At 46.5% G+C, this 23995-nt stretch overlaps 3 protein-coding genes across 3 annotated transcripts; 1 reads left to right on the forward strand and 2 right to left on the reverse strand.

Moving 5' to 3' along the window:
• Positions 1-787: 787 nt before the first annotated feature.
• foxj1b (forkhead box J1b) lies at positions 788-4576 on the reverse strand. The gene is made up of 3 exons (XM_084670349.1): positions 4500-4576; positions 3687-4323; positions 788-2986 (listed from the first exon to the last, which is right to left on the reverse strand). The coding sequence occupies exons 2-3, from the start codon at positions 4269-4271 to the stop codon at positions 2093-2095; spliced, it is 1479 nt and encodes a 492-aa protein (XP_084526475.1). The 5' UTR covers positions 4272-4323; positions 4500-4576; the 3' UTR covers positions 788-2092.
• Positions 4577-7373: 2797 nt separating this feature from the next.
• On the forward strand, positions 7374-18987 carry ubald1a (UBA-like domain containing 1a). The gene is made up of 3 exons (XM_084670958.1): positions 7374-7609; positions 8216-8275; positions 16383-18987. The coding sequence occupies exons 1-3, from the start codon at positions 7502-7504 to the stop codon at positions 16698-16700; spliced, it is 486 nt and encodes a 161-aa protein (XP_084527084.1). The 5' UTR covers positions 7374-7501; the 3' UTR covers positions 16701-18987.
• Positions 18988-20206: 1219 nt separating this feature from the next.
• Positions 20207-23006, reverse strand: LOC146259921 (uncharacterized). The gene is made up of 2 exons (XM_084669371.1): positions 22080-23006; positions 20207-21719 (listed from the first exon to the last, which is right to left on the reverse strand). The coding sequence occupies exons 1-2, from the start codon at positions 22285-22287 to the stop codon at positions 20728-20730; spliced, it is 1200 nt and encodes a 399-aa protein (XP_084525497.1). The 5' UTR covers positions 22288-23006; the 3' UTR covers positions 20207-20727.
• Positions 23007-23995: the final 989 nt, after the last annotated feature.

Consider the following 23995-nt stretch of genomic DNA (forward strand, 5'->3'; position numbering starts at 1 on the left):
GAGAGAAGCTGCCTCCGTGCACCATGGGTCCCTGCTGTTTCTAGGAATCTGAGTAATTCTACCAATCCCAAAAGATCTCCACACATGACCCTCCCACCCCAGGGAGTCAGAGCCGCTCGGATTGGATAATCCACATTTCTCCTTTTTCTCTCCATTTTCAATTAAAAAGAGATTTGAAGTGGAAAAGCACATTTTCATAGTTCCAGGCCATGGGCCTGAAATACCCCTACAGCTGGGGATGGTGTCAACGCAAGTAACATTTTTATGTGATATTTGTCATGTAATTCATTTGAGGCTTTGAAATTTTATTTTTCAGACAAGCTGGAGTTGAAGAATAGTGTTCTGACACACCAAATGTTGACTGGTGTTATCCATAATCTTTATTAACAGCGTGTGTGTGTGTACAATGTTTGACAACTGGTTTTAATCCCCAGGTGACCCAAACACTTTGCCCGAAACATTAGTCTCTTGTCTCTCTCCCTCTCTCTCCCCCTCTTTCTCTCTATCTCTCTTTCCCTCTCTCTCTCTTCCTTTATCCCGTTTTGTCCCACCTGCTTCCTTAGCTCTGACCCAAGAACAGCCTGACCTCATATGCAGGCAAACTTGTTAAAGGTATTCTTCCAATATATGTTGCAACACCCTGAGAGTACAGGCAAGTCTGGTCCTGACTTGACCTAAAGATATGGAGCGTGTAAACCAAGATGCCCTATCAGTGAACAAACTCTGCCAGTAACATAAGGATCAAAGACCTTGAGCTGGTTTCGTATGACAATGAAGAAGCGACATGTAAAATGACAACATTTATTGCATCAGGAAATGATTGCATTTTTTTGACAACTGAAAAAGTATAAATCTCCGATCCATTTTGTCATTTCGCCCTCAAAACAAAGTACTTTAATTAATGTTATCCCTCACTTCTCCACTGTCCATATTTGAAACAATTCATGAAAGATATTAATGCAAAAATCATACATAAAAGTAATCAGTATAAATGAAAGGTCCATCATCCAGTGACAAGAGCATACAGCAGTCCTCTGGATCATTGTATTGTAGTGTCTCTATATGGTCATCTCTCTAAACTGCAAAATCCTGATCAACTTCATTTACAAATTCAAATGCAAGTTTGGCAGATTCAATCAACGGGTTTCCAGCTGAAAGCTAACTATTTAGGAGGCAATATACTTTTTAAACAGAAACATAAACAGGTTTTGTTATTGCTGTCCAATAATGGCATACAGATATTGTACACAGAAATTCTTAACGATGTGGTACGATGACAGTGGCATACAAGGACAGTGTGTGCTGTAGAACACTTCAAGATTTGTTTTTTAATATTTTGTCCATCAAAGTGCATATTTTGTTTGATGACTGACTGGAAGGCATTTCAGATCAGCTTCAGTCTATCCCAATCTCTCTGCTTAGCAATATGACTACAGAAAAACACCCATCTCTAACCCGTAAAATCTAGATAGTATATACTGTGTTACGATGATTAATTAAAACACATATATGGATATCTCGTCATCACTAGTCTCTGATTATGATTCAACACTATAAATTTAACTTTGAGATCCTAATTAATGAATAAAACATTCTTGATGATCCAAATCAGATGAAAACAAAGAAAACAGTTCATAATCTGTAGGAGTGTGTATGATGCTAACATAGCAAATTAGTATTCAGCAGATAGGTCTGTCCCAGAAGGTCAAAACAGTGGTTGATTCTATACAGTGTGCCGTGACAAGAAAGGTACTTTGTTTGCAATGACACTCTGAATTTGGGGTCAAATCCAACATCTCTGGGACCCCAACATCCATTGAGCCTTCAAATATTCTGCTCCATATAGACCAGAGCTGCAGGCCCACCAAGTTCATAAACTCAATGACCCCTATATACTGTGAAAATATTTGAGCAAAACCCATATATGTAAAAATGCATATTAGTCCAAACAATACATGTAGCAGAAACAACAATGTTCTTGAGACATCTAATGGGAAACCCACAGACTTGGAAAACCCTACATTTGAGACGGTTGTTGTGTTAGTTAGAGAGGGGGTAGTCATCTTTCTGGAGGCCTGGTACATTCCGGAGGTCACATGTAGACCTGACCTCTCTCCCAGGGCTGCAGCTCAGAGAAAAAGCCATCCGAGAGGGTGAAGCCCTGCTCCAGACCCAGAGGAATCACCTGCAGTTCCTCTTTGATCTCCCAGGGATGGACCTCCTCCACCACCTCCTGCTGCTCTAGGAACAGTGTGGGTTCCTCAAACTGGTGGAGGGGATGGAGCTGTGCCTGTAACAGCAGATCCTGGTGCTGCTGCTGTTGGAGCTGTATGTCCCCCATCATGGTACATCCCATAGCACTATTCAGTTCTATGTAGCCATAGGAGAGCTGGTTCTGGGCCTGCTCCTGGATGTGGGGCTCGCCCTCTCCACACCACCTGGCCGGCCCAGCAGGGTGCCTCCCCTGCAGACTCAGGTCCAGCTCACAGCCCAGGGAGCTCAGCGCTGTGTTGATGTCCAGGTCCTCGAAGGTACTGCAACTCCCGCTCAGGACGTCGTCGAACACGGACGCCAGGTCAAAATCCCCCCTCAGGATGTCGGCCCCGTTAGCCTCCGTGGCTAGCAGGGGGGACTTGGGCATCCGCACCAGCTTGCTGTTGTGTGTGGGAGAGAGGTGTTTGCGTTTGCTGCCCACCCCAACCCCGTGGTAGGCCTCTGTGTCTGAGAGGAAGCCATTTTGGCTCCGGCCCTGGGAGCCAGTGTGGTACGCCTGGCCCTGCGGCCCTTTGTTCTGTCTGTGGCTGCTGCTGCCGCCGCCGCCGCTGTAATGGTTGGTGGACATCCTCCTGCGTTTGAAGATGCCGTTGACGAACATGTGGGCGTACTGAGGGTCGATCTGCCAAAAGCCCCCCTTCCCCGGCTCGTCCTTCTGCCGTGGAACCTTCATGAAGCACTTGTTGAGGGAGAGGTTGTGACGGATCGAGTTCTAAGGAAAGGATCATGTTAAGGAACGTGTTAAACCCGCGTTGGATACAGGTTGTATGATTGAGACAATCTGCTGTTTGTGTGCGTGCATGCGCACGTTTCTGTGTGTGGTCGTCGGTTGATGCATGAGTGTGTGTGAGAGGGAGCCAGAGAGAAAGGACAGAATGAGAGAAATAATGGCATGTAAAGGGGAGGAGGGGGTATTGTTGTTGTTTGTATGGGAAAGCAAATGTACCTAATGAGGCTTTCAAGTAACAGCGCTCAGTGCATTTCAAACATGATCAGCTGGGTTTGGCTGCCAGCTCTCTCAGGGATCCTCATTAACACTGACACACACACACACACACACACACACCATCTTCTCTCCCTCCCCCTACCTAGAACACTTGTCATCAAACCAATGAGACGAGCCACTAGAACGACAGGATGTTCGACATAAAGAGATGAATGTTCATTCGAGCAAGCATGCACATTTATTTTATTGTTATTAAACAATATTAATATTGCATGCAGTCCATTTGCAAATATGTTTAATTATATCCATATTCTTGATATTGTGTATATCATCCTCCTCTCCCTTACAGTCAGACCATCCATAATGCAGAGATGGGAAAAAAGAAAAAGAGAGAGAAAGATAGATAGATAGAAAGAAAGACAGTATCACAGAAATTACAGATGGATGAGAGGGGTGGATATTTTACCTGCCAGCTGGGCTCTGCGTGTCTGTAGTAGCAGAAGTTTTCTGTGATCCAGTTGTAAATAGTGGACAGGGTCACTTTGGGCTGGTTACTGGCCTGCATGGCCATACATATAAGAGACGCGTAGGAGTACGGCGGCTTGACTTTCGAGTTGGTCTTGTAATCGACTTCGTCCGGGGGACTGACCTGCGCTGTGATGTGGAGGTGGTCATGCGGGTAGTGTAAAGTCTGTGAGTAATGCGCCCCACGCGAGTCCGTGGAGCTGCTACCGGATGTAACCGGGCTACCGAGGCAGAGAGGCATCCCCGTGGCGGCAGTATCCCCGGCTGGTGGGCTGGACGGAGAGTCGGTGCCTCGGGGGTACAGGCGCTGGTGGTACAGCAAGTGCTGCTGTGAGGGGCAGCCGGAGCCGGTGGGTCGACTCTCCGGATTCGCACTGAGGATTGAGAAGTTTTGAAGCCAATGGAGGCTGGTGAGACTGTCGTCAAGGTGCTGAGATCCAGCCTCGTCACCCTGACCCTCCGGGTGCACCTGCAGCCAGTTCTCTTTAAACATGGCGGCGATCTCCGGGCTTATCAGAACAGGCATTATGTGCGTAATGGGTTCCTCTCAAAATCTGAGAAAATATGTATCGGAGGTCCTAGATAAAAAATAAAAAATATACAAATTCGAATGAATACAAATAAAAACAAAATGTAAAAGTAAATTAACCCATTCACGAAATCAAGAGTAACATTACGCACAACACTGGTATATGTCTAAATGAACAGCAAGAATATTAACAAGACTGAACATTATGCATTAATATTTTTCTACCTCGAATTCAGTTCAGCGATATGCTCGCGAGCAGAGGAGCACCTGTTGCAGAGGTCGGTCCGTCCCTGCGCTCTAACCTATACTCTCCGGGGACCCAGGCAGAGCATCTATCCTTTTGGTAACAAGTGCAGAGTGGGAAGACTCCCAAAGTAGAATCCAAATGTAGCTCACATGAAAATATAGATAACATCCATATTATGGAATTTAATCCAATCCGCCCAATTCTTCTAATGATGTTTCGTCTGTGTGAAGGACAATGTTTGAATGTTATGCGGAGGATGAGGAATAGTCCTTGATAAAGGTGGAGAGACAGCCCACGAGTCCTTTAACTGTCTTCCAGGTCTCTGATTGGCTCGGTGACTCTTCAGGCTTCACTTGTTCAAGTCACCCACACGAACGACTCAACTGGAGACGGCGGGGAGGGGGGGGGGGGGGGGTTACAAGGAGCTTTCAGTTCTGAAGTGTATTAAGAACATGCCGCGCATACAGCCGTTCTGAGTATATGCCTCTGGTTTCGGAGTGGTATACTCTTTTTTTCGTCTTTTTTGTTCTACTCTGCAGTCTATTGTCCCCGGGAGGAAACTGGTTGAATAGGTAAGAGTGATGAGTCGCGCGACACCGCCCCCTGAAAGCGCTGAAAATTAGCGCCACAAGTCCCGCGTGTGCAGCGTGCACTTTACACTCATCATTCATCACCTTTGTCAACATTGAGCCGGTAAACTGTTATTTGCCATATCACATATCTGGTAAGCACATGTAAAAGGGTATGTGGGTGTTAGACTGCAGTAGGACATGGAATGTTTAACTTTCAGAACATTCAGTCAGACTATCCTGTAGACTAACAGGCCTTTGAATAATCCGACACTTATTAGTTCTATGGAAAAAAACGATGTTATTCGGTTTTTCCAGTACATTCCACTTGACCAAAGCAATACAATTCACCTGTAGAAAAGTACCCTGCCCTACATTATCCTACTGTGCACTGCCACTCTGTGGAAACACGGTGTATTGCAGTTTAAATGCAACAGTGCAAAACACCTGCTTGGTAACTCCAGCCCAGAACCAAATGTTGAGGACCAAAACATCTACAGTGTATAGTCAGCATCCCTCACGCCCTGAAGTGGTTAAATGCTACAAAACCCTGGCAGACCCCTGGACTGAGGTATGGTTAGATAGATAAAGGGCAAATATCTGATTTCATGCCAGCACTCCCATACTGATACAGTCTCTGTATTTGCTACTCTAAATCAAAGGTTCACACTAACCTTCAAACCTTTAGGCTTTGTGCTGCACTGTTTCTACTAAGAGGTTTTCGCCTTCCTGAACCAGAAGGTGGCACAATTGCCCAGAGAGCACCTTGTTCGCTACACTAATGGTGAGGATAAGATGTATTCACAGCCAACTCAGCCCATATATTAAAGGTATAAAACACGTACAGGTACACATGCACTCAAACCAAGACAGAGTAGACTGTTGATGCCCTCCTACCCCCGTTACTGTGAAATGTGACATGTGTGCAAGGCAAGTGAGGCACAGAATTGTTAAGATAAAATACATTTGATAAGCTAACGCAGCTGCTGCTCATTGTCAGTGACAGAGACTCTTCTTGGAAAATACAACCATTCATTCAAGGGTTTGCTGGTGAAATAAGTCAATGTTTGAACAGCTGTTCTAATTGTTTTAAACTAGAACACTTTATCATGAGAACCTTAGCACAGACAGTTACACTTCTCTGCACACACACACACACACTCCTTCTGTCCTATAGAGAGTGCTGCAGATAGCAGGATGTTTACAGCATCCTATTTCCCAGAAGTGCATTATTAACTGGAATGAAAGCTAATTTTATACATATCCTTGAAACTGGCTGGAAAAAGAGAGGGTCTCCAAAGTCTTCCATCTCCCGAGGGTGCTAATAAATAAAGGACAATGGTACCCAGAGGTGTACCATCTTCTACATGATAATTATCATCATTATCATTTGCATCAGGCTCATTACTGTAATATTGCTACTATCACATTTGCCATTGTGGTAGAGGGAGATATTCAGGCCGATGGGGGAAATAGTCCTTGCAATGGTCACACCCATCTAGAATATATTCATAAGTGTATTATCTATTCCATCTCGTTGTTTAGATACTGCTATGTTTTAGTGTTTTAAATTTAACTCAGATGTGTTTGTAAGATGCTTCTTAAATAAAGCTGACTTTTTGTCATTACTGTAGGCTATATAATGTACATTTCTAAAATATTATGATGTCGTTTTGACCTAGCAATTACAGATTGAAGACTTTGTTCAATTAAATACAATTACATCACATACAAAAAAACGGTACGCCAAATCTCACAAAACTGTGCAAAAGCTGCGCAGACATGACGTTTGCTAATGCTACACTAAACACATCCATGAGTGTGGACGTACGTAACTGTCCCCAGTACCACTCGGAGGAGCAATGTGCTCGTGATGGAAGATTTGTTTACCATATTTGGCAAGATGGTGACACCGCGCGCATGGGAATTGGATAGGAGCGGCCGTCATTCACAAAATACTGCCTTCTAGAACCTTACAAACAAAGCGTGTGCACGTGGGACTTGTAGTCCAAAACAAACCATTGGCGACATGTTGGCCTACGGTTTTTAACCTGTGTATTTGAGGAGGTCAGGCGCGCATTCTTGACATAAAAATTGAGGTATGTAATTCAATATTTTTTGATTTTTAATTCATTAAAACTATCAAATTGTCTTGATTAAAAAGCAGACATGTATTGATAAGCGGAAATGGCATACAATTCCCACTGTCACGTCTTTCATTTTATTGGCTGTCTCTTCACGTCAATCAGGGCGGCGCTCCTACACTACTGCTCTTACAGTAAATATTTGTGTTTGCTCAACCGGCTGTAATGGTGGACGACTGAGGCTGAAAAGAGAGGACTAAAACCACGAAATATTGTTTTTAATCGACAACACGCCTTGCCGCGAGTAGGAATAAAGCTTCGGCGAAGATGGATGAACTTAAACATCAAGTTATGATTAACCAGTTTGTCCTGACGGCCGGGTGCGCGGCGGATCAGGCGAAGCAGCTTTTGCAAGCCGCACATTGGCAATTTGAGGTAGGGTCGGTGTTCGTTCTACATGGAGAGGACGAGCTCGCTGTGCCTAATGTTTATGTCTGACAGATCTGAGTTTTGACTGGCCTGACATATTAATTGATAAGCTACTGGCCGTAGTCGCACAGTCGCAAGAAGAAGTCGCAAAACCTATTCGAACAGTTCACTCAACTTTTATGTATTCATGTTTTGCAAATGTAGGCTATGTAAAATTGGACATTACATTTTTATGTTTGATCTACAATCGCTAGTAACTGATGGACCGGTACAAGCTTATACCATGCAACTATCCAATTAGAATTGACTCTAGAATAAATACTATAATCCCTCACAGTACATGACAGGGGTGACCAGGCTAAATGCTATTATGCAATGATGATGACCGCTGGCTTTGTTTTGACTAGATTTTGCTGCACGAATGGCTTAGTCTGAGGTTAGATAATTTACACATTATCTGACAGTCGACTTCATTGTTCACGTCATTGTGTTTAGCTTTAAAACATGTTTTTTTTGGTATGTACTCGACCAATACAGTCTATTACAGTTGCTTGTAGTGAACTATTTATGTATACAATTGATGCGTATAATTTTTTGTTTGATCTCTTTCAGACTGCCCTCAGTGCCTTTTTCCAAGAAACAAATATTCCATACGGCCATCATCATCAAATGGTAAGTAGCCTATATTATAGGGTGTAGACAGTGGTGTCCCTTTAATGTCGTGTATCGAATCACAACAGCTTACACAAATCAACGGTGTTGTTACATTGAAGAAACGGGAGGACACACGCAACTGTAATACCGCATGACACATATAGAGCCGTTATTATAGTGTTGTACCACCAATAACAAAGCACATGTCGGCCATGTTGCGAAGTCGAGCTTCCAGAAATAAACACAAGCCAGGCATGCGGCAGCAGAAGCCACGCTCACACACAGGGGGCTCAGTACTGAGGGAGAGCGGGGAAAGAAACGTTGCATTAGCTCCTGTGGATGACCACGATTACACATTCCAGTGTAGCCTATGCCACAAGAGGAACGGCCGTTCATATTTCTAAGAGGGGGGAAAAAACGCATGTTTCCTGGAAAAGAACAACTGCCTTCAGTAACTGCTGCCGTTGCAGTGTATGCCTCCTTGTAAAGAAATAATACGTAATGACGGGACTTGAAGCTTAATGCGTTGGAAGTGAAGTTTGATAATTTAATGCAAATGGTGTCTTAGGGGGAATAAGTGCAAGCAAACCGTGCTCTTGCAGTACAGGCTACTGCAGAGTACAGTGCGTGGTTATTATAAAATCTTGTTTGGGTTTTGAAAGCACCCACTCCAACCTAAGCCTTTGTTTTCAGCTATATGGCATGGTCTAGCAACAGCTGCTGGAACATCCCTAGATGGGGATTTCAGGGAAATTGTTGAGCTGAGCGAACGGAGTGTGCGTGTGTGTACGGGTGTACGTGCATCCGAATATTGAATTGCATTCTCCCATTTCTGTCAGATGGACACAAGGCAGCGGAGGACATTTTAGGTCTGTTGTTTTGGGTGAGAGATGGTGGAGGGAGAGAGCAGAAGGGAAAGAGAGACAGGAAAGGAAAAGGACGTGTGACACACTATTTAGTTTCATGTATAAAGTGCATGCCGCTGTATGTACAGTAGCCCACATTGTTGTCAAACCACTCATGCAAGATTAATAACATCCCAGTGTGCTTAATGTGCAGCTTCAGCACAGAAAACATTGCAGTAGTGGAAACAATACAGTATTCAAAAGTCCATTATCGTCTGTTGATGAAGGAGTAGGTTGACTCCCCAGAACCTTACCAGCCCTGATGCGTCACCTGCACTGACTTTAATATACTGTGTCAACAATTGGCCAAGCTGGGTCTTCATCTGTCTCTACAGAGACTTTGTGTGAACCAGCTATTGCTGCAGCGTAACCCCCCAACCCTCAATCTGCTGATAAGAGGGGGAAATTCCACTTTCATTTAATATTCACACAGTGCTAGTATCTGTAGCCCGGCAACATGAACACAGGCATGGACGGCTGTATTCTCCACATAGCCAGTGCATACACACACCAGTCTACAGGCCAGCATGAAATGTGGATCGTTGCAGTGGATCATGGGCGAAATGGGTTGAAGAGTGAGTCTGCGTGGAGAAAGGACTGGGGAATGCCGGGCCGGCTAGTGTGGGAGCGGGTTCGGGTCTCAGCAGGACGGCTGCAAGTCCTCACAGCCCAGGGCCCCTGTGCCCTCAGCTCAAAGGTGATCTAATCCACTGCTGTTTGACCTAGCCAGGGAGATCTAGGAGTAATCCACTTTGGCCTCAGAGTGTCCTACCATTGACACAGTTTGATGAACAGACCTGAGTCTTTTGCTACTACTCACCTCCTGTTCCCTCCTCTCACCTCTGTGCTAATGGCCTAGGCGAATATGTGAATAGTCGTGATGGCACCCTTAGCGCAGAATCCTATTATGTGGTCTCAGCGGCCTTCTCGTGTATTGGGTTTTTACTCTCCGTCCATCCCCTATCACGATACAGCGCTGCTGTCGAGAGTAGAAGGGCTTGTCTTCTATCACACCACCAGCCTAACCTTTAATCAGGTCATCCCAAATCTATATGATTGCATTCTGGCTGTGGAAATTAAAGCAGCACCTACTATTTCTCTGAAATCATTACCCGTCTCAAGCCAAAAATCGGATTAGAAGTGACAAATGACAACATGTTTTACGTGACCGTAGATCCAGCTGGAGTTGACCAATAAATAGGTCATGGAATAGTGATGTAGCACAGGGTCCAGGACAGTGTCCCCTCCCTGGGCTGGTGCTGGTGTTGAGGAAGGGGAGGCTTTAGACTGGGAGCTCTCTCATTCCCCTCTCCTGTGGGCTAGAGGCCTCACTGTTTTGAAGCGCACACAACAAACGCTAATCTCTGCACAGAAACCCCATTATAAGGTCTATCCTGCATGTGTGTGTGCGTGTGTGTGTGTGTGAGAGAGAGAGGGGGAAGGGCCAGAAAGTCTGAGGTGTGTGTGTGGGTGGGTGGGAGGGCGTGTGTGTATCTTGACTTGGGACAGAAGGACTGCGATGAATCACTTCTTTGAGTTGGTCTCTTTCCACACTGTCATGACAACAAAACACAGCCCTTCAGCAGATCACTGGCCCGTGTGTCTCCTGCGTAGATGATGTCAGAAGAGCTGTCTGTGTGTGTGTGTGTGTGTGTGTGTGAGGCCTGTCTGCGTTCAGCCATGTTTAGATTAGGTCTCTTTGTTGTTAATGCACGGCTCTCCTGCTCTGCGGTTTCCTGCTCCTCTCCCTGCCCATACAAACACGGTCACCGACGCACAGGAAGCTGGCCCCAAACGACCCAAAATGGACCCTTCTTAAAACTCAGACGGGTTCTCTACTAGTATATACCTCTTTCTACTTCTGCTCTACTAATTCTCTCTCTTTCTCGACCTCTTTCTCTGTCTCTCTTTCTCGACCTCTCTCTACCTCTCTCTACCTCTCTCTTTGTCTCTCTCTATCTCTATGTCAATCTTGCTGAATTGGATTTGAGAATCTATTGACTCAGTGGTGTGTGTGTGGTGGGGTCACACATCAGCAGTAGAGTGAATGAATCTCCTTTTAACCACAGAGCAGGAAGCAGCATGACTTCCACTTCAGTGCACCAGAAGCATGTGACTGAACACAAACCTAAAAACACCCTCCACACTCACCCAGCCTGGGCTAGGCTTGTATGGATTTGAATGATTGCGCTGTTGTGGTTTTATGATGGCTGACGTGATGTCATTTTGCCTTCAGGAGGGACCCGTCATAGTCACACTGTGGTGAACCAGGCTGTTACAAAAGTAGCTTTCACTGCAGCGAACCCCTCAGTCTGTTGGCCAGCCTGCCTGTCTCCCTGCCTGTCTCCCTGCCTGTTTCCTTGCCTGTTTCTTTGCCTGTCTCCCTGCCTGCCTGTCTCCCTACCTCCCTGCCTGTCTCCCTACCTCCCTGCCTGCCTGTCTCCTTGCCTGTCTCTCTCCCTACCTCCCTGCCTCGTCTCTGGGCAGAGCGAAGTTGAACTGGGCACCGTAGGGCATCCATAAAGAAGAGATGAAAGCTTGTTTCCTGGCACTATGAATATTAGAGGTTGGGAAAGTGGGAGCAGAGGAAAGAGGCCAGTTGTTTCTGGTAACTACAAACATGTGGTTTGTGTCTGGGTGGGGCTTTAAAAGATTGTTAGATGGTCCAAACTGCTGACACACGCACACACACCGCTTTCATTTAGTCTTCCCTCACACACGTAGACTCTCAGTAGCCGGCGGTTGTCTGCCGTTCACGGTCTCCATGCTCAGTCTCCACACCAAGGCAGAGTGTGTCGGCCATGGACCACAGGACAACATGGCCGCCTGACTCACTGTCCGAGAGGCAGTCTCTGTCTGCGGCTTCAGCTGTTCATCCCACCAGCGGCAGCACGGAGGGCGAGGGAGGGAGAGGGGAGATGGAAGGAGAGGGTACAAGGGTACACTGAGAGGAGGGCGTCAGGGGAAAGGGAACTCGAGTTGTGGTTCTTCCGAGAAAGAAACTGTTGCGCCTGCCCGGCGAGGTCCGGGACTGAGCGAGTCAATGATGTTTTAACCGTGGAATGAAGTGTGTCATCTGTTTTATGGGGGATGTTTTGAGAGTGCGTGGCAGCGAGCCACGTCTGACGGGGCCTCCTGGTCTGTGCTCCGCATGTCCTGACTGCTGCCCTCCCCGTCTCCTGCAGCACTGCTTCCCAGAACACCCAGCGCAACACTCTTTGTCTGTCTGACACACTCTCTCTCTCTCTCTGTTTCTCTCTCTGTTTCTCTCTCTGTTTCTCTCTCTGTTTCTCTCTCTCTCTCTCTCTCGCTCTCGCTCTCGCTCTCTCGCTCTCTCTCTCTCTCTCTCTGATGTGTGAGTGCATGGGAGAACAGGTGTGTGTGTGGGGGGGTGAGAGAGGTAAAATGTGTGTGTGTGTGGGGGGGGGGAGTGTGATTAATTCTGTACATGGTAGTCTGTGAATGTATGTGTTGACAGCAGTACATAATCTGGAAGGTTCTTTCTAGATACAGTATGAACACCGCTGGGTGTTCGGCTTCTGTTACTCCAGCCACCTTTTGTTATTTGCACAAACAAACACTTTGTTGTCATTAGGACAATTGCACGGCCACTCTCTCCCACACGCGCTCAGGCTCATGCATTCACTCTCTCAATCACTGTCTCACACACACACACACACACACACACACAGTGCAGATGTGTGTAAACTGACGACGCTGGTAAACCGATGCTACATTAAATAAATGAGTTGATCATGTGTTCCTCCTCCTCCTTCCCGTTGCCTCCCGTGGCTGCCTGTTCCAGGAGCACGGGATCACGTGGGGCGTCACAGAGAGGCTGTGGAGGATGCAGGAGATCAGGGTCTGAGCAGCTTGTGTGCGTCCGGGCGTGTGTCCGAGTCCAACTGCTGAGCATTGATGCTGTTGGAACAAAGTGCAGCGCAGAGCAAACACACAGTCAAACAGGAGGCTCGCCAGTTCAAAGAGCACGCCAGCCACTGAATGCATTGGCTCGTTTGACCTGGAGGAAGAATGGGTGGGTGATTGAGTGAACGAACGATCCCGCCAGAGGACTGTGGGTGTGGTGGAGGACGACTGGGGAGCCAGGCCACCTGGAGATCAGCAGGTCTCACAGTATCTGGAAAGCACAAGTTATCTGGGGGATATTTAGGGGGGAGGTCACTGTAGTGTCCACAGGGTCAGCTGTTACAGCCGTCCAATCGGATCATTATAGGAAACCTGTTTCTGAGCCCTGTTCAGCTGACACCGAGAGGGCAACCAGTCTTAAACAATATGCCCAAGTGTTACAAGGCATAATAACATGCAACCTGTTACATATGCCTGGACGTGTGACTTTGTCATGTTTGTCACCTCAGTCTGAACTGTCTGGGTATCTCCTCACCTGGTGTCCTTGTCTCCTTTCCTCGCTGTGCTGCCTACTCCTAACCTGTGTCCTCTTTGTCCAGGCTGTTGCGGTGAGGATGACATGTCCAGCTGTTACAAGGCCCACAGTTCATTCAGCTGGACCTGCTAGCATGTTGGCGAGGGAGGGAGGGAAGGAGGGGGGGGGGGGGAGGGAGGGAGGGAGGGAGGGAGGGAGGGAGGGAGGGAGGGAGGGAGGGAGGGAGGGAGGGAGGGAGGGAGGGAGGGAGGGAGGGAGGGAGGGAGGGAGGGAGGGAGGGAGGGAGGGAGGGAGGGAGGGAGGGAGGGAGGGAGGGAAGAGAGAGGAAGAGAGAGGAAGAGAGAGGAAGAGAGAGGGAGGCGGATAGAAAAGGAGCTGATTTTAAAGGCTCCTTGTGAAAACTGTAAATCCATCAGAAATGTTTACAGAGTCCGCAGCACCAAAGGACTGGTAGGGAATGTGGGTGGGTCGAAAGAGGGTAATACACTCTCTCTTTCTCTTTCTCCCTTTCTGTCTCTCTCACTTTCCCCCTTTCTCTATTCCCTTTTCTCTCTTTCTTCCCCTCTCTCTCTCAGCCCGTCCCTTGCTCTCTTTTTCTCTCCCTCTCTCCCCCCTTCCCCTCCCCTTCTCTCTTCCTTACGATCCTCTGAGGGGTTGCAAGTGCTGACATGGACAGATACAGTGGACCGGAGCCACACTGTAACCACACAAGGAAACAGGAACGAGAGAACGAACAGACGATCGGTCAGTCAGTCCAGTGGACCCCAGCTCATCCTGACCAGCCTGTCAGAAGGTCCTTGATTGGTGGAAATAACAGCTTGTCTGGATCTCCTAGCTATACAGCAGAGCTGGGTGTTCAGGGTTTGGGGCGAAACACAGACAAGGCCAGGCCAGACATCCGAGTGGTTGCTAAAACAAGTCTGAAAAGAAGGAGAGGGATATTCATCTCCCCCTTGTCACACACACACACACACACAAACACTCGACATCAACAACACACCAACTGTCTCACTTCAGTTCCGGTCCCCATGGCAACCCCTCTGCCTTGACTCTGTTTAGAAAACACTCTCCTGCTAGAACAAACATTCCCTGGATCTCTGCAGTGGACGGTGCAGCGCTTACTGTGTGTGTGTGTGTGTGTGTTTGTGTGTGTGTGGCCGTGTGGCGTATAAGAGATCGCCCCACTCCCTGGGAGTGCACCTGCCCCGGGCCGCCTGTGTCAGCCAATTGGATTTCATGCTTTGCACGCACACAGTGTTCCAGAAGCCCTTGCAATGTTACCTGTGTCCTTTACCGCTTGGAACCCTAATCTGCTGCTCATCCTCTCAGCCCTACTCGACACAGACTAGAGGCTAGCAGTAGCCTCTGTACAGACTAAAGGCTAGCAGTAGCCTCTATACAGACTCGAGGCAAGCAGTACTCTCTACATAGACTAGACTGCTAGTCCTCTCATCCCCACAGCCCTAAAGCGTGGTAGCAGCCTCCATCATCTATTTCTGAACTTGTTAGTGAAAGTCAAGGTGGGATGGGATCCCCCTGGCAGCTCCTACCACAGGTAGCCCATTCCCCCGACGGAGGTCACGTGACCTGGGTTAGTTTAAAGGTAACATGAAGCAGGTGCCCAGGTGCCTTCTTGTCTTTGTCTCTGCGTCTGTCCATGCCCCACACACTGTGGTGTTCTGTGTCGTGTGTGAAGGTCAAGCCAGAGTGTGTGTGTGAGTGAGAGGGGCAGATGTATGCTCAGCAGTAAGACAATCTGAGCGAACGTTTGGCCACTTTGACATACCGGAGGGGCGCTTCGGAGGCAGAGAGATCCTGTTGGTGCAGGGTGTCCGTTTACCACAGGAAGTAGAGCAGAGACACGACCCAGCACTTCCTCTCTGAGGGCAGCAGGGACATGCTCACCCTTCACAACATGCCACTTCCTGTATTTATAGCCCCCTGCCTTGCATACATCACCCCCCCTCCGCCCCCCAGGTTAAACAGTTAGTTGCTGCAGAACTGCCTTGACCAGCCCACTGTGGGTGCTCCTGTCAAATAATATATAGAAAAATATGAAGATATGTCCTATCAATGCCTAATTTACACAAAAAAGACCCGAGCGATGGTTGTTTCACGTTCTCCCGAGAACTGCCCAGTTTTTTTCAGCCTTCAGCGATTTCCGCAGTCACGGTTCTCCGAATATCCCTTTGTTGCTTTGTTTGCTATTTCTACTCAGTGTTTTTGGTTGCGGATGATACCGTTTGATAGATGACCCATACCCGCTGTCTCCTTTTAGTCCCCTAGATGAGGCCCAGATCTCCCTCCCAGTCCTGTGGACGTTGTTATTGTCCTGGGCAGAGAAGGGACCTTAGTCCCAGCGCTCAGCATGTGCTGAGGTAACTGGCAGTAGACCAGAGCAACTCAGGGGTGATGGTGATAAACGGGCTCGTATGCGTTTGCTGCGGCAATCCCCTCGCCTTACTCTTCCTGTGACGTTCTTGTCGACTCTGCATTCTCTTCGCTCCGTCTTGGACAGAGTAGAACAGTTGTTTATTATTTATGTGCTGTGTGCTCACGCATGTAGAAGCCATGCATCTGGCGTGCTGCTGTGGAAAAAAGAATGCACTTCCCGGAAGGCGTGGCCTCGTGAGGGGTTTATCCCCCCGCCGTTGGGCAACAGCAGCGCACCTCATCATGTGTCTGTCACGGCTGCCACGCCACACTGGGAGGATGCTGGGCTTTTGTGATGTCACTGCTGCCATTTTCAGAGGGCCTCTCTTCCGCTAACCTCTTTTATCTTTATTCCTCTCTCCCCCCCCCCCCCCTCCCCCTCCAGATGTGCACCCCCGCCAACACGCCAGCCACGCCTCCCAACTTCCCGGACGCTCTGACCATGTTCTCTCGTCTGAAGGCGTCGGAGAGCTTCACCGGCAGCAGCCCCATGGGCCTGGCCTCCATGGCAACCTCCCCGCCTCCACAGGCCTCCTGGGGAGGGGCTCCCCCCAACGCGCCCCCGCAGGGACTCTGGACTCAGGGGCAGCCCCCCTCGCAGCCCCTCCACCCGCCCGCCTGGCCCGCGGGGGTCAACGTGGGCCCCCACCCACACGTAGCCTCCGAGCAGAAGGCTAGTGTCGCCATGGAGGCCGAGAGATGAGGGGCCAGGACTGATTTGCCTCGTCTGGGTGGGAGGGGAGGGAAGGAGGGAGGGAGGGAGGAAAATCGAGTCGGGGAGGGGCGGCGAGGAGTGGACTATCTTCTCTTTTTTCGAAACTGAGAGGATGGATAGTCGGGGTAGGTGGATGGAAAGATGGTGAGAGGGGCAAGAGAGCTACACAAACCAAGAAAAACCAAGCAACTACTACATGGACAATTGATGAGGAGAATGAAGTGGAAAAACATCAGTTAAAAAACTATGATAAAAAAAATGTATAAAGGAACGCGCACACATAGTAATAAGAACAAGAGCAGCAGAAGTCTTTGTTAGTCTTGATTCTCTCAGTATAATAATAGATAAGAGAATTGTAGGAACTAAGAATCGTCATGCCCAAGGATATTTCATGTTCTCTGAAACAAGGACATCAACGGCAGCAAGATCTTTTTTTTCGTGTTCTTTTCCTTCTGTTCATCCAGTGCTTTTCACGACTGGAAACCTTGTGTCGAGAAGCGTTCGTGCCGCAGAGGGCGAGGAAGCAGTTATATATGTTATCTTAGTATATTCACAAACGGGTGTGTGTGCGTGTGAGCAGTTTATAATGATCTCACACGTGCGCACCCGCACAGACACAAGCATACTTCAGCTAGCGGATGGGAGAAACGGCAGCCCTTAGCTCTGTGGCTTGTCTGCATAATGCCATTATCATCCCTCTGCCGTTACTAATGTTTACGTCACTCAGCGCTGGCCTCCGTTGAGGCGGATCTAAGGCCAAGTTAGCATGTGTTAGCATTAGCCTGCCTAGGGCTGAGGAAACGGTGTCTAGTACTAAAATATAGATTTTTTTTTCCAGTTTCTTTTTGTGGACAGCATTATTCAGATAGTTTCAGAAGTCTTTAGAGCCATTATGGCACAGAGGAGCCGTGGAGTGTAATTTGAGGTAGAAGGTTTTATTGGAATTAGAGATTAAATCACAGTGGCGGTAGAGGAATGGCAGTGGCAGCATGCCCTTGGTGGATCTGGGGCATCAGGACAAACACAAACATCCGGTATTTTCAACCTCATACTAAAGGTGGGACCTTTCTTACCTCACCCGGTGGTCACCTGGACATCTTTCAGCCAATCAGGGATTCTCAACCGTTGTTGATAGCAACACAGGACATTTTTTTAGGACAAGTTTTACTAAAGGCATAAGCGCTGATGTTCATGGCAAACCGCTTTGCTTTCAATTGACTGATGAAAAACGACTGTCTACGGCAATTGGTTGTACAGGTTTGGGTATTATTATAAAATCATGGTTTGATATAATATAGTTTATCTTTCGTTTTCTTGTGAGGGGGGCTGAAAAGAGGCTTTGAAAGTGGGTGGGATTTTCTGATTGTTTTGTGGGGAAGGGCCAATCAAAGCAGCTATTTATGAAAACAAAAAGCTTCAGAAAAAAACAAACAACTTAGTCCATACTTGTGGACTCTTTGTAAGCGGACTGCCACTTTGCATGATGTGTTTCATCGACTGTACCATGTTTTGTAGCATATTTCCATGAGAAGCCAGCCATACTGGCTCCACAGGACTCAGAGACTCCTGGTCTGGGTCAAACCCTTCACACGTTCTGACTTTGGTTTCACCTGTTTGAGTTCACCCACGGAGATGAAACTTTGTCACAAAAGAGCAAAATGGGGGTTGTAATTAAGTTCACTGCAATCCTTGGAAGTATTTGATCTACTGTATTTGTCGACCCCCCCTCCCCCTCCGTCTGCCCCCCCCCCCTCAGAGTGGTAGGTCAGAGAGGTAGTACATGTGTGTGGGGGTGGTGCGGGGATAGACATGGAGCACTGCAAAACACAGAGTAATAAGAGACTCTGATTTAAGGCAATATGTTAATGCAGGGTGCATAAGCACCTTTCAGTTGTTCCCTTCTGGTTGCAGAAGATTATTTTGAATTTGATAAAAGAGGGAAAAAAGGACAAAAACATTATAAACATTAGCTGGAACTTTTTGGGGGGGAAGATACTGTGAGGACTTGGATGAGACCCTTTCCCACGAAGATACAGGAAATCCAGATTATGACGAGTAACCCTATTTTTTTTTATTTGACTAAAATAATGTTTCATCCCTTTTGCATCCTCCTTCACTGTCTCTGGACTGGGAGCCCCTCGGAACTGGCTGTTTCTGCCTGTTCCTGGTGCCTGTTTTCCCTCTGTATGACTGTATACCATTCCCACAATATTTGTGGACTACCTGATAATTAACTTATCATTTTTTGTGTTCCTAAATAAATATTGTATGTCGACCTGTGCTGTGTGTCTGTTTCTAAAAGCGTGGATTCATTGGTGTGTATTTGTGTGTGGCAGGCAAGCCGACTTAGCGGACGCGTTGATGATTTGTTGTGACATAGGATGGATGCAGGCTAATCTCATGCCTGGCTGCTCACCAGCAGAGCAGGGAGTTAAGACACACACAGCCAGGCTTCTACAGGCTGTCTAACCAGTAGTGTTGTGGCAGTTAGTGCTCCGTCTTATGGTCTGACCTCACAGGAGGGTCAACATCATTAGTTCTATCAGCCGCACCAACAGACCAGAGAAAACACACACACACACAAACTGGTCTGACCGGACACAGAGGGAAGGAGAGACCTGCCGTTGGAAGAAATAAGGAGAAATCAGAGGAACACACAGGAAAAATTAAGATCTGACGGCTCTACGTCCTGAGGTCTCCTCTTCTGCTTTCCTCTGCAGGAAATGAAAGATGACCCTACCCAGCGCTGTGTGTGTTCGTTATGTGGGTGTGAGAGTGTGCCAACCAGTGTTGGTGAGTAATTGAAAACGCTGCCAACTTGGCACGGGGCCGCACTCGTTCAGAGCCAGTGAGAGCAGGAATGAAGAAGAGAAAAGACACCAACAGCAAACACACTGAACTGCAGTTTGGTCAGCCACAGCAACTGTTGCCATGGTAAGCCAAACTACTGTTCATTAGAGCCACCTGCTGGACTAGAAGTTGAAGTGCGATTCAACCTAAATGATTCAATGTTAACTTGGATACGAGACCCAACCTGCATAACAGACACCGGCTTTATTAAAAAAAAAAAAGCATATCAAAATCTAATTGGACCATCACGAGCTTACTCAGTGGCAGCAGGTCAAATGTGGCTCCTTTCAGTGACAAAGGAATATGTAAACCCATAGGTCTGCAGCATGCACAACCTCTGTACAACCTGTTAAATAGAACACTAAAAGTATTACTAACATGTGAGGTGTAAAATAAGAAACTTTAAAAATAAGAGACATTAAAGTTGTTCTGCACAACAGGAACACAACTTTGAAACTATTTCTGAGTCTTCCTCATTATACCTTCCTCTTCAACTGTGGAGCCCACTGGTCATGTGGGGTGTGGTTATCCTTTGATATTACAGTTATGAATGATAAGATTGCGGCTTTCAGTCACATTTTGATGGTATTGTATAACTTGTGGTTCCATAGACTAAACAGGACAGAAATATTCCAGTCTTTACATTCCACAACACAACTTTTTATGAATGAGGGAACATATGACAACAGTGATCGTACATACCAAGATTGCAACAGAGTATCAGACAACAAAGGAAACACTAGAACATTTTAGTAGCAGGGTAAACGCATGAATAAAGTCTGTTCACTCTTGACTTCCTGCATTTGTTTTTCCATGTAATGTTGTGCTTGTCTAGTGGTAGTAAGTCAATAGCAAAAAAAAAAAATAGCAAAGTAAAGTCAATTGGCCAAACAAGCTCTTTGCAAAGTTCTTAACATCAAAAGTTCAACTGTTAACAATAAATTTAAGCAAAGCTTCTCTTCATTTCCCAAACAAAGTGTATCCCTGGGATAAGTCATAAACTTAATATGAACTTTCTGTAGGTTTGTAGGGAGCTTTCCATCTCACTGTGCACATTATTACCTCAGAACACGCTCCCAATCTGAAGAATTAGACAATCAAGGTTGCTTAAAACAGGGAGTTCTCCCTTTCTCCAAAGGCCTAACTGAAAGCAATTTGGTTTCCTCTAGTGTGGTTCCTCATTTGAGACTGCAGATGATCTTCTCGTATTTCCCACAATCTGTGCCGAAACATTTTTTCCCCTTTGGTGAACTTTTGAATGAAACACCAGATGCTCTTTCCTATTGAAACACTTATCACATTCCTTACACTCAAATGGTTTCTCCCCTGTGTGGATCTTCATGTGACCTGTAAGACTACATTTGAATTTGAAGTTTTTACCACATTCTGTGCAGAAATATGTGTTCTCCCTTCGGTGGACTTTAAAATGAGATACCAGATGATCTTTCCTATTGAAACACTTATCACATTTCTCACACTGAAACGGCTTCTCCCCTGTGTGGATCTTCATGTGAACTGTCAGACAACCTCTGGTTTGGAAGCATTTACCACATTCTGTGCAAAGAAATGGTTTCTCCTCTGTGTGCATGCTCATGTGAATGGTGAATTTGTCATGGCTGGGAAATGATTTGCCACATTTTTTGCACTGATATGAACCGTTGGAAAGTTCCTTTGCTTCGACTTGCTTGGTGGCATCTTTCGAGTCCTCTTTGAGATTGCAATCCTTACAAAATGCCTCTGTACGCCTCTGCTCTTCTGTCTGCACGTCCATCTCCTCCAGTGTCTGCTCGCTCTCCTTATCCTTGGTACAGAGACAGGTGTGCTGCGTCTCCCTTTTCTCTGGACCGTTGGAGCCGAGATGCCTCATGATAGACTGCAGTCCCCCAGCGATCCCGCCTTCGCTTTCATCACGGTCACCGCAAACGGCGGAAGTCTTGAGTTGAGAGTCCAATAGAGAACCCTCTTGGATGTTTATGACCTGATAGAAGCAGGACCGTGATGGTCGAGATGGGTCCTCTTTAAAGTGCGCACTTTCGCTGATGGGAATCAGTATGATGTTGTTGTCTGAATCCTGCTGCCGAAACAGTCCATCTTCAGTTATACGGATCTCTGGGTCAGGCTGAGCGGGTTCAACCGCCACTTCGGTGACAATTGAATCTGAAAGACAAGTTTAAACTTTGAGTCACTGAAATTAGCAGACAAAGAAATTGATCCTTGACACACTTATTGTAAATATAGATAACTGAATGCTTTAAGGAATATATTGCCTTTATGTTATGAATTGACAAAAAATCATAGGCCTAATCAAAAAATCATGTAGTAAGGATACTACATTACAGTAAGATACAAGCTTCAGCACTGGACTTGGGTGTTCAGGGTTAGCTGGAATTTGCATACCAATCTTCACTTCAGCAAATCAGGGCTCATGTCTCACGCATTTCAACCCACGCTCACACGCAACACCTATTTCTATAAAACAATTAATGGACACATGTTAAGGTGGCCTACATTTCTTACCTAACTCAAATTTGATTTGTCCATCATTCAACAGAGAAAGAAGGCGTGTATTTTCTTTCTTCAAACGTTCCGTCTCTTCTTTGTATTCGTTTATTGTTTTAGCCACCGCTCCAATGATTTCAACAGCCGCGACTGTCAATCGTTCAGCGATGAAGGCTGCAAGCTCTTGTTTCATGGTCATTCCACATGCATACACACATGCAAACATGCAAACACCTACCACAACCCCTGCAAACAGACCCAGGCTGAGGCTACTCGCTTTTCCGGTCAAACAAGTTGAGGCAAAAAGTTGTCTACTTCTTTGGTTTCTGGTTGGCGGGTTACTGCCACCATCTGGGCTGGAGTGTGAGGCGAGTCACGAACAATCGACTTTTATTGTCCTCTACAAACCAGTGTCAATTAAATCAACACGTGCTCCACGGTGTCCTCCACATGGACTCCTCACACAATCCTAAACCATGCTTTCCCATAATCGTCAACGTTGCATTCAGTCCTGTACAAACCTATTTCACAACACTTCCTCACCTCCATCACCCTAGTACTACAACCAAACACTGTCCTCCATATTGCAAAAATATTCCAACAATTGAGACACATGTACCCTGCACTTTGACTTGGATCTCCTTTGATCTTATAAAAAAGTCCGAACTGATGGCATCCTTATTTACCCTATGAAAATACTTTTGGTGCATACCGTGTAACAGGACACAGCAACATATTCGACACTAGAGGTCAGACTTACAAGGCCTTGAAACAGCATGTCCCATAATATTTCTGCTATTCTCACGCTTCGGTTGGAGTGCGGTCAGTACGACGATCAAGCCTGATCGTGATGATGCTCTTCTCCCTCGTTTTCTAACCAAGTACACACAATCCCCACACCCCACTCTTTTACCTTCCTAATCCTCCTACACTATCAATCAAGCACACTGACACAGACACACACACAAACACTCAAAGTACAGTGTTCGTTGATGTTCCCATTCATCCATACTTCCCCTCCTCTCCCACCCGTTGGACAAAAAGGCTTTCTATGGGTTCGCCAGACTGTAACATAGATCCGCTCTTCTCATTCCTGAATAAAATGAGGTCCTGGACTTTCCCACACCCTCCTGTGGAGTCCTCATCGCAGGAACCTGGACATTGCTCTGGTCAGGACACTCCCTCCTTTCTGTTTCTGGTCATGAAAGGTTGCTTCCTCGTTCCTGTAAATAGGAATGTTTTCTACCAAGTGGTGATTTGCATGATGGTTCCAGAAACCTTGTTAATGACAAGCAGGATTCCCCTGTTTTACCAGGTCTAGTCCAGGAATGAGTTACCTGTTACCTGAGTTGCAGTACATTTAGAATACTATTGAAGATAATGTTTTCATTTTCATGAATTGCTAATAGAGTTGAGTTTCAACTATTTGCTTTACTTCAAATCACACCTGGTTCAGTTGCACTCTGAAGGGGCTGTCATAATATTTTTACATCCAGCGCACTTAATGTATGTGCAAACTGCATTAGTAACTTCACAATAAAGTACAGCAGACTCCAATTTATGACCTTGCTGTTTTCTTGGATTAATTCAGCCTACAACGTTTAATCATATTTCAGATTTGACCGTTTGGTGTCAGGGGAAAACAACACAGAGTTGTTGACGCACGTTCTATAATCAGTTGTCTTGAGTCATTCTCACCCAAACTAGATTTTCAAAGAAACAGTTTTTTTTCTACACCATCCAAGTGAACCTGATCACGTATGAACTAATAACAATAATATTATGGTATGACTTAACGTTCCTTCATAGAGCCCCTGGAGATCCAGCCAGCATTTGGTCAGGTGCTTGGGTGTTACTGTGTAATTGACACCCCCTTTACGCGGTGTCATGGATTTCAGCACATGCCCTTTTTGTCCACACAGTAAAATGTTCTC

This window comes from Hypomesus nipponensis, chromosome 13 (genome assembly GCF_054491055.1).
Source record: "Hypomesus nipponensis isolate SF chromosome 13, ASM5449105v1, whole genome shotgun sequence".
Classification (NCBI taxonomy): domain Eukaryota; kingdom Metazoa; phylum Chordata; class Actinopteri; order Osmeriformes; family Osmeridae; genus Hypomesus; species Hypomesus nipponensis.

What these genes read in the sequence shown, in the direction of transcription:
- foxj1b (XM_084670349.1), bottom strand. Translation starts at nt 4,271, where the DNA reads ATGCCTGTTCTGATAAGCCCGGAGATCGCCGCCATGTTTAAAGAGAAC. An exon ending in ACGCAGAGCCCAGCTGGCAG is followed by an intron (nt 2,987 to 3,686) that starts GTAAAATATCCA and finishes TCCTTTCCTTAG; the next exon opens with AACTCGATCCGTCACAACCT.
- ubald1a (XM_084670958.1), top strand. Translation starts at nt 7,502, where the DNA reads ATGGATGAACTTAAACATCAAGTTATGATTAACCAGTTTGTCCTGACG. An exon ending in CCGCACATTGGCAATTTGAG is followed by an intron (nt 7,610 to 8,215) that starts GTAGGGTCGGTG and finishes GATCTCTTTCAG; the next exon opens with ACTGCCCTCAGTGCCTTTTT. An exon ending in ACGGCCATCATCATCAAATG is followed by an intron (nt 8,276 to 16,382) that starts GTAAGTAGCCTA and finishes CTCCCCCTCCAG; the next exon opens with ATGTGCACCCCCGCCAACAC.
- LOC146259921 (XM_084669371.1), bottom strand. Translation starts at nt 22,287, where the DNA reads ATGTTTGCATGTGTGTATGCATGTGGAATGACCATGAAACAAGAGCTT. An exon ending in ACAAATCAAATTTGAGTTAG is followed by an intron (nt 21,720 to 22,079) that starts GTAAGAAATGTA and finishes CTTGTCTTTCAG; the next exon opens with ATTCAATTGTCACCGAAGTG.